Source organism: Galeopterus variegatus, unplaced genomic scaffold, assembly GCF_000696425.1.
Source record: "Galeopterus variegatus unplaced genomic scaffold, G_variegatus-3.0.2 Scaffold2555, whole genome shotgun sequence".
NCBI lineage: Eukaryota > Metazoa > Chordata > Mammalia > Dermoptera > Cynocephalidae > Galeopterus > Galeopterus variegatus.
This window is the reverse complement of record NW_007728666.1, coordinates 278986-288590: the sequence shown is the minus strand read 5'-3', so window position 1 is coordinate 288590 and position 9605 is coordinate 278986. Positions and strand designations below refer to the sequence as shown.

The 9605-nt window shown below is 42.9% G+C and overlaps 1 protein-coding gene across 1 annotated transcript in view; it reads left to right on the top strand.

The window, feature by feature from the left end:
* Positions 1 to 6194: 6194 nt before the first annotated feature.
* The window catches only part of WDR65 (WD repeat domain 65), a gene marked incomplete at its 5' end in the record, with an annotated part of 42013 nt that continues 38602 nt past the window's right edge, over positions 6195 to 9605 (top strand). Inside the window, 2 exons of the mRNA XM_008582282.1 lie at positions 6195 to 6407; positions 7964 to 8137. Coding sequence (XP_008580504.1) covers positions 6195 to 6407; positions 7964 to 8137 — 387 coding nt within the window. The remainder of the gene's footprint in view (positions 6408 to 7963; positions 8138 to 9605) is intronic.

Below are 9605 nucleotides of genomic sequence, written 5' to 3'. Positions count from 1 at the left end.
ATGAAAATATAAGGAGAACCTAGAATCAGAGAATTGCATCAAAGAAGCCAGGGAACTAAGTAATTTTCAAAAGGGGATGAAGTGGTCAGTGGTACTAGGTATCAGAGGACAGTCAAGTAAAGAATAAAAATTGACCATTAACTTCAGCAATTTAAAGGTCATGGGAAGGAAAAGTAAAAAAACTTGGGAGGCAAAAGGGCTGTGTAAACGTAGGCGTTATTGCAAGAGCTGCTGAGTTTCCTTAGCTTCGACAGTGTCATTAGTCTTCAGTGACTGTGGAGCCATAGGTGAAAGCACAGAAGGTGACCCCAGTGGTCTCTGGAGCCCCATGCGTGCCCCACAGGTGCCCTGCCTCACCAGTCCAAGAAGCGGCCACTTGCTTCACCGCTTCACAAGTGCTTACAACACGTGTCTCTATCAGGGTCCCGTGCTGGAATTACGTGTGTGACATTTTTAAAACTGCAGATAGAGGATGCAGCTAAGGCCATACGTGAAGGAAAACTTACACCTTCAATACATATATTAGGAGCAGAAGAAGATGAAAATCCATGATATAAGCATCCACCTCAAGAGGTTAGAAAAAGAGGGGCCGGCCCGGTGGCGCACTGCTACAGTGCACCGGTTGGGAGCGCGGTGGCGCTCCCGCCGAGGGTTCGGATCCCGCATACAGACCGGCAGCTCACTGGCTGAGTGAGGTGCGGGCGCAACACTGAGGGTTGCGATCCGTTGTGATCCGTTGCCGGTCACGAAAAAAGACAAAAGGGAAAAAAAAAAAATGAGGTTAGAAAAAGAACCTCAGCAAATTAAATTCAAAGAAAACATGGATGAACTTAGAGAAAATTATTTTAAGTGAAATAAGCCAGGCACAGAAAGAGAAATACCACATGTCCTCGCTCATAAGTGGGAGCTAAAAAATAACTAATAAACAAATAAACACAAAAAAAGAAAGATACAACCACCACAATAATTTGTTGAACTCCCAAAAGGAGAGAACGGAACTGAGAAAGGGGCAGGGGGAGGGGCGGTTAGCGAGAAATTGGTAGAGGGCCACAAAAAAATGAGTGCATTGTGTAATAATAAATATAGCAATTAAAAATTTTTTTTTAATTTTAAAAAGGCAAAAAATAATAAAGTTAGGAGCAGAAGTTAATGAAATAGAAAATAAACATATAAAAGATCGTTAAAACCAAAACTTGATACTTTGATAACACAAAATGGACAAACCCTTGGCACAACTGATCAAGAAAAAAGAGAGAGAGAGAGAGAAGACACAAATAATAAGTATGAGGAATGAAAAGGAGATACCACTGTAGTTTCTATAGACATTAAAAAGATCATAACAGGATATTATAAACAGCTTTATGCAAATAAATTTGAATGTATAGATGAAACTGTCAAATTCCTATAAAAATTTAAACTGTAATTTTAAACCTTCCTACAAAGAAAACTCTAGGCCCACATCAACATTTAAGGAAAAAATAACACTAATCTTGAAAACAATTCTTCTAGAGAATTGAAAAGAGAGGGAATATTTGATGTTCTATGAGGCCAGCTTAATCATGATACCAAAACCTGTCAAAGACACCACAAGAAAGAAAAATAATAAGCCAGTCTTTTTCATGAACATAGAAAAGTTCTGAACAAAATATTTTCAAACCAACCCAGCAATATATAAACACAATAATGCAGCATGACCAAGCTGGGTTTATTCCAAGAATGCAAGGTCGTTTTAGATTTTGAAATCAATTAATGTGCTATGTACCACATTAACCTAATAAGGAAGAAAAATCATATGCTTACCTCTATAAATGCAGATATAATAAAACTTGGTAAAATTTAACATCCTTTCATGATTTTTTTAAAAGCACTTAACAAACTAGAAATAATGGGGAATTTCCTAAACCTACAACAAACAGTATACTTGATCATGAAATTATGAAAGCATTTCCTCCGCAAGAGAGAACAAACATGATGCGTTCTGTTAGCCTTTTCCTGAGTCCCTCTCCAGTGCAATAAGGCAAGAAAAGAAAAGGCATAAAGATTGGAAAGGAAAAAATAAAACTGTCACAGACAACTTGACTGGGTATATAGAAAATTCAAAGAATGTTTAGGGAAACTATTAAAATTAATGAATGTAGGAATATTGTTGGAAATAGAGTCACTGTATTTTTAAAGTGTTTTTTTATGTAATAGTAACAAACAATTAGGAAATGCAATGTAAGAGGTGGAGATGGTGCTGAGGAGGTGACTAAAGATGACAGGGTAGGAGTCATGGAAATACCCAGAGGTGGCTAATGGGTCAGGAGATTGGTTACTTATAGGAAGAGCAAGAAAATAAGCACATACATTGAAGATAATGGGGGCTAGGTCTACTATAGGAGAAGAGCATTCCAAATACGGAAAGGGGGAATTTTGTCAAATGCTTTTTCTGCATCTATTGACACGTATTGATTGTACATATTTATGGGATACAGAATTATATTTCAATACACGTATACAATTAGTGATGATAAAATCAGGGTAATTAGCATATTCATCATTGTAAAACTGTATCATTTCTTTTTTTTTTTTAAAGATGATTGGTAAGGGGATGATTGGTTACTTATAGGAAGAGCAAGAAAATAAGCACATACATTGAAGATAATGGGGGCTAGGTCTACTATAGGAGAAGAGCATTCCAAATACGGAAAGGGGGAATTTTGTCAAATGCTTTTTCTGCATCTATTGACACGTATTGATTGTACATATTTATGGGATACAGAATTATATTTCAATACACGTATACAATTAGTGATGATAAAATCAGGGTAATTAGCATATTCATCATTGTAAAACTGTATCATTTCTTTTTTTTTTTTAAAGATGACTGGTAAGGGGATCTTAACCCTTGACTTGGTGTTGTCAGCACCACACTCTCCCAAGTGAGGAAACCGGCCAACCCTATATAGGGATCCAAACCCTAGGTCTTGGTATTATCAGCAACACACTCTTGCAAGTGAGCCACAGGCCAGCCCATAAACTGTATCATTTCTTTGTGATGAGAATATTTGAGCCCCTCTCTTCTAGCCATTTGAGAACATACAATAAATAATTGTTAATTATACATGCCTAGCACTACTGTACATTATTTTTCCTATCTAGCTGTAATTTTGTGTCCATTAACCGACGTTCAGCTATCCCCTCCCTTGATTTCATTTTTAAGCCTGGCTTCCTAGGAGATGCCTCTGCGTCAGAGGAGTTTCTTATTCAGTGTTTGGTCAGATCCTGTGTTTAAGCCTCTGTGCCAGCAAGGCTGCCACCCTGTTGAAATGGGGTTTTGTGCAGCTTTTTAGAGAGCTGATTGCTGCTGAGTGGAGGCAGCATAGCCCCTGCACACAACCTCCCAGCACCCAGCATTATCTGTGATCCCAGATAGGCTCTTCTTGACTGTCGCTTTCCCCTGTTCTCTCTATGAAAATTCTGCTGCTCTACCATTTTGCTCATATTATGGAGTTATCAGCCTCCTCTTAATTGCTCTCCACCAAGATCTCCAATGTCTTAGACAATGCCCGTAAGCATGGACTTCTCCGTGCTCTGTTCCAAATGAAGTCAGTCCCCTCAAACAGAGCTGTAGAGCTCTTCGTCTTATGGCCTGACTTTCCCCTGGGCAGAACCCTTGCTCCGCTGCACCCGAGCTGGAGGCAGGGACTTGCTTTTCCAGGAGCAACATCCCCATTCTGTGGGTGGCACTTGCGAGGTCGGTGGAGAGGTGGGGACGAATGGAATCCCCTGTTCTTTTCAGCTTGCCCCTCATGGCGTAGCACCTCCTCCCTATGAGCGAACTGGGATCGGAACAATCAGGCACTGTTATTTGTGGCCTGCTGCACATGGAGTAAAGCTTACACTGACGAGTGGGGACTGGCCAAGGGAAGGGAGTCTAGGTTCTCTTGGCCACGCCTACTTGGAACAGAGCTTCCGCAACCTGGGGCTAGGGCAGCAACAAGAAATGCCAGCAATCTACTCTTGCCAGAGTGAAACCGTAGCCCAAGATTGGGAGCTGCAGGGGCCACTGCTGCCCAGAGTGCACAACAGTGAAGTCCTTGGAGCTGGGGTGGGTAACAGAGCAAGCCATGGCTCGAATATCACAGACTCTATTCTTACCAAGATTGAGTAGACTATCTTGAATGAATTTCTCCATTTGCTGTATGCCTTAGGACAATTTCCAGAGACTTTAAATGATTTCTTTTTAATTTTTATTGAATCAAAATTGCTTATACATATTTTGGGGGTTCAACATGGAGATATGTTGATCAAATCAATATTACTAGCATATATATTGTTACAAATTATAATTATTCTTTATGCCCTTCGTCCAATCTCTCCCCTTCCCCCATTCCCTTCCCCTTTCCCCTCTAATTGCCCTAGATTTCTTCTCTCCTTCTGAAAGAGTAATGGTTACCCTGTTGATTTGTTGCCTAAATGATCTGTCCAATACTGAGAGGTGTGATCAGATCCCCCAATATTATCATAGAGCAGATGCTTCTTCTGTCACTCTGGAATGGGCTTTGTGGAGAGAGACATCCTATTCTTTTCTTTATCTCTGCTGGTGACTCTCCTTGTATCAATGTACTCCAGTGGCTAGTGGACCATCTGTGTGGTGGCTGTGGCATCTAGCTACTTTCGTGGCAGCCATGGTTATTGTGGTGGCTGTAGTGGGCCATCCACATGGAGGTGATGTTTTTGGCATGCTCCTTTGTGCTGGCAGTGTGCCTGATTGTGCAGAGTGTCTGTTCCCCAGATCCATGCCTTGGGTCCCCAGGCAGGCCCTGAGGCGCTGGCAGTGTGAGTGGTAGTGGGCAGCAGGTCCGGTCCCCTTCTCCATACCTCATGTCCCCTGGTGGGCCCCAAGGCACTGGTGGTGTGCTTGGGCCAGAACTAATTTTTTGTCCTTTGCTTACTTCTAAAATGGGGGAACTTCCTGTGGGAACCAGTACTTGAGCTGTGTGGTTGAGCTAAATTGCTGCTTTGCTGCTGTTTCCCTAGGGAAGGCTTTTTGTGCAGCTCAGGGTTTAATGGTTGACCTTATAGGTACTTCAGGCTCTCCAGAGACCTGGTGCACCTGGGTTGTATAGAAACTCTGATCTGGGCCTGAGCTTTTTCATCAAACTGCACCCCATGCAGTTCTGCATTCCCGACCAGTCTCCTCTGAGTGGTCCTGTGCTGATTGGGGGGTGGATCGGCTATCCTTGCTATGTCCCAGTGTTGTCCATCTCCCCCACCACTCATGCTCCAAACACTTCCCATGGGACAGGCCATGCGTCGGTCCCTTGCGATGACTCACTGGTCTCTGAGTGGTTCCCCTTTTTCAGCTGTTCTGGCTCCTCACTCCTGCATGGGTCCATGGGAACCCTATTAGTGGTCTTGCTGTCCTGGGGGCCACCAAGACCCTCTTCTCCCCTGCCGCTTCCAAGTAACTCCATCTGAAGGGCACAGCTGTGGCTTTTGCCGGCTCCTGCTCCATGTGCTCAGCAGCTTGAGCCTTAAAGTGGCCATGGCCCAAAATGCTCCAAGCAGTTTTTTCTTTCTCTCATCATGGTTTCTCCCACCTTCATGACCTCCATAGGTCTCTCCTCCTCTTCCCCTGAGCTCCAGAGGCCCCAGCTTGGCTGATGTTACATTTTTATAGTTATAAACTCATTGATTTGTGGGAGAGAGTGACACTGGGGACCGTCTATTCCACCATCTTGACCAGAAGTTTTCTAAATGATTTTTTTTTATCATTTTTACCAGTTAACTTATTTATTGGTGAAGAAGTCAGCTGAGGTACTCACTCTGCCATTCCAAAAGTCCACTTTCTCTGTGCTATTTTTGCAACTTCCTGTGAATGTATAATTTCAAAATAAAATTTTTTTGAAAAAAACACAGCAATAATTGATTGGTTGTAGCAATACGCAACCATTACAGCCCAGTCATTATATACATAAAGTGAAAAAGAAATAGTAGTGTTTCATCTTCAGTATTTTGCAAACATCTTAGGAAACAGAACATTAACATTCCCAAGAAGATTTGTTTTGTGCTGTCAGAAGAGTCTATACCAGGTAAGGACACTCTGCCCCAGTTTAGTGGAGTTCGTCCTGAAGAGTTCCTCCCCTCTTCCATGTTGGGGTGTGTGTGTGTACGTACACACTTAACTGGTATGTCTTCATCCCCTGCAGATTCGTTCAATTGTGTGGAATGCAGATGACAGCAAACTGATCTCTGGTGGCACAGATGGTGCTGTATATGAATGGAATCTGTCCTCAGGAAAGAGAGAGACAGAATGTGTGCTCAAGTCCTGCAGCTACAATTGTGTTACCATCTCCCCCGATTCCAAAATTATCTTTGCTGTTGGATCGGACCAGACCATCAAGGAGATTGCAGATTCTTCGGTGAGTCTGCCCCTGCCCCGCCTCTGGGCTACTGCGCTGATCTGCAGAGGACAGCCTCCCATGCTTGCCACAGAAAGTATACATGGGAAGAGGGCCTGCGAGTATAGGGCCCCTTCCTCATGGGATAGCACCAGGCTTCTTATTCCTGTGGGATCAGCTCAGTTATTGTCACTTTGTGAATTTCCTGCCTGGTGCCCTTCCAACTGGGTTAAATTGCCATGCCCTTTTCCATTTCCATTTTGCTTGTTCTCTGTAACTTCTCTTCTACCCTCCAGGCATGGAGGTCAGCAGTGTCCCTAAACTGATGAATTTCCTGCCTGGTGCCCTTCCAACTGGGTTAAATTGCCATGCCCTTTTCCATTTCCGTTTTTCTTGTTCTCTGTAACTTCTCTTCTACCCTCCAGGCATGGAGGTCAGCAGTGTCCCTAAACTGCACTCTTACCCTGGGTCGGCACTCACTTTCCTGGGGTAAAAACAAACTATGGCTAGCTGCTATCACCTAGGCTTGCCACTGTATTCTTTTGAAATCCCCAAACTCTGGAATTTTAGAATTACCACATTTACCTCCAAATAGTTAAAGGAAGAGAAAAGAGCTCAGCAAGGACACTTTATACAAATGTGGCTTATGTCCCACTCCAGGCACCCTGTGACAGTTGATTTCCACTGGCTTCTCTGGCTTTTCCTCCGTGCTTGTCACTCTCATGGGGCTAGTGCCTGGGAAAGTATGTAGCTACCACAGCAGCAAACTGGCCTGAGGCAGGTTTCCCCATGGATGGAACATGGCTCAGAGTGGGGTGACTCTCCTGGATACCCCCAAGTAGGCCGGCACTAATTCCATGCTGCTCTTACAATGCTGCACCAGAACAAAGCTCCTTTAGGGCAGGGTCGTGTTCCATTTCTCCGTCATCCTTCCTTGCTGCAACACCACGTGGCCCACGGCAAATGTGTGGGTGGGTGGGTGGGTGAGTGCATTACTGACAGAAGGGGTGAAAGAGTTCCCTGAAAGTACAGCCTTGTTATATAATGGGCATTACTAAATGCTCGCTGGGTAGATTTATGGTCAACATCCCGTTCTCACCTTGAGATACACAACGACAGAGCCATCTAGGGCAGAGGCTCTGGGGCCACACTGCCGCCTACCCAGTGTGGGAGCAGAGCCAAGTCCCCCACCATCTCCGCAACTCTGCTTTGTCATCTTTAAAAGAGGGATGGCAGCAACTACCTCTGCAGGGTTTTGTGAGGGTTGAATGGGGAACAACAAGAAAAAAGCACAAAACAGAGGTTGGCGCATTGTAAGTGCTGTAGAAAGATTTCCTTTCGTTAGTATTACTCCCAGCTCCTAGCACTGGCTGTGCATCAGTCAAGCAACCAAGAAATGCTTAGTTCGTGCCCCTTAGGTGCTGGGTTCTATGCCAGTGCTATCAGGAAGAGTCAAAACATTTTCTAAATACAGACCTTTCCCTAAGGTTGCTATGAGAGGAGAGGAAGAGAATGACATTGGGACACTGGGGACACAGCTCGGCCCCTCACACTGAACAGAGCTGTGTGTGTTCCAGATCCTTCGAGAGATGTCAGCATTTGACGTCATCTACACAGCCATTGTCATCTCGCATTCCGGGCGCATGATGTTTGTGGGCACCTCAGTGGGAACCGTTCGTGCCATGAAGTACCCTCTGCCTTTGCAGAAAGAATTCAATGAGTACCAGGCCCACGCTGGTCCTGTCACCAAGGTGAGGGGACCCTCTCCTGTGGGGCGAATCCCAGATCCCACCCATCACCTACCTCCTTCTTCCCATCAGCCTCTTTTCTGTCTTCTTGTTCCTTCTCCTTATTTACGACTATGCATTCTCCCGCTTCCCTTCAGATCTGCTAAGTTTTGTGGATATTTATTTTTCTGATTATAAAAGCAATGCATGTTGATTTTAGAAATTAAAATCCTCAAAATAGCATGATCATTGATTTCCTTCTACCCTTTTATATATATTTGATCTGTTTTAAATAATAGAGATCCTGTGAGATTGTGAGAAGACATTTTTATAGTTAACTCTTTTGCTTTAACTTTTTATTTTTAAATAATTCTAGATTCAAAGGAAATTTTGAAGATAGCATAGAGATCCTGTGTACCCGGTTTCTCCCAATAATTACACCTGTGTTTTAAATAATAGAGATCCTGTGAGATTGTGAGAAGACATTTTTATAGTTAACTCTTTTGCTTTAACTTTTTATTTTTAAATAATTCTAGGTTCGAAGGAAATTTTGAAGATAGCATAGAGATCCTGTGTACCCGGTTTCTCCCAATAATTACACCTTATGTAACAATAGTACAATATCAAACTAGAAAACTGACATTGATACGTTGTGTGTATGTAGTTCTATATCGTTTTGTCACATGTACAGTTTGTGTAACCACCACTACAATCAAGATATAGAACTGTCCCATCACCACAAAGGTGTCCTTCATACCACCCTTTTATAGCCATACCCACCCCTCCGGCCACCACCATCCCTAATCCCTGGCAACCACTAATTTGCTCTCCATTTCTGTAATTTTGTTACTTTGAGATTTTTATGTAAATGGAATCATACAGTATGTGACCTTTTCACCCAAGTTGTTTTGGGTATCGATAGTTTATTCCTTTTTACTGACAAGTAATAATCCATGGTATTCCATGGTAAACAAACCATTTACCCATTGTGGGATTTTTTTTTTCTTTCCGGCTATTACAAATTAAGCTGCTATGAACAATCATATATTGGCTTTTGTGTGGACATAAGTTTTCATTTCTCTGGGATAAATGGGCTATGATTGCTGAGTCATATGGTAAGTGTATGTTTAGTTTTTTAAGAAACTGCCAAACCATTACCCAGAGTGGCCGTACCATGGTGCATTCCTTCCAGCGATGCATGACAGACCCAGTTCCTCTGCACCATTGTCATCAGCACTTGGTGTTGTCGCCGTTTTTTATTTTAGCTGTTCTAATAGGTGTGTGTGCAGTGACATCTCACCATGGTCTTATTTGCACATCTTATGAACACCTTTTCATGTGCTTTCTTGCCCTCTGTACATACTTGTCAGTGAAATGTCTCTGTATCTTTTGCTCACTTTCTAATTGGATCGTTTGGTTTTTCTACTATTGAGTTTTGAGAGTTCTTTATACATTCCAGATAATAGTTGACTCTTAAGATTCCAAATCCATA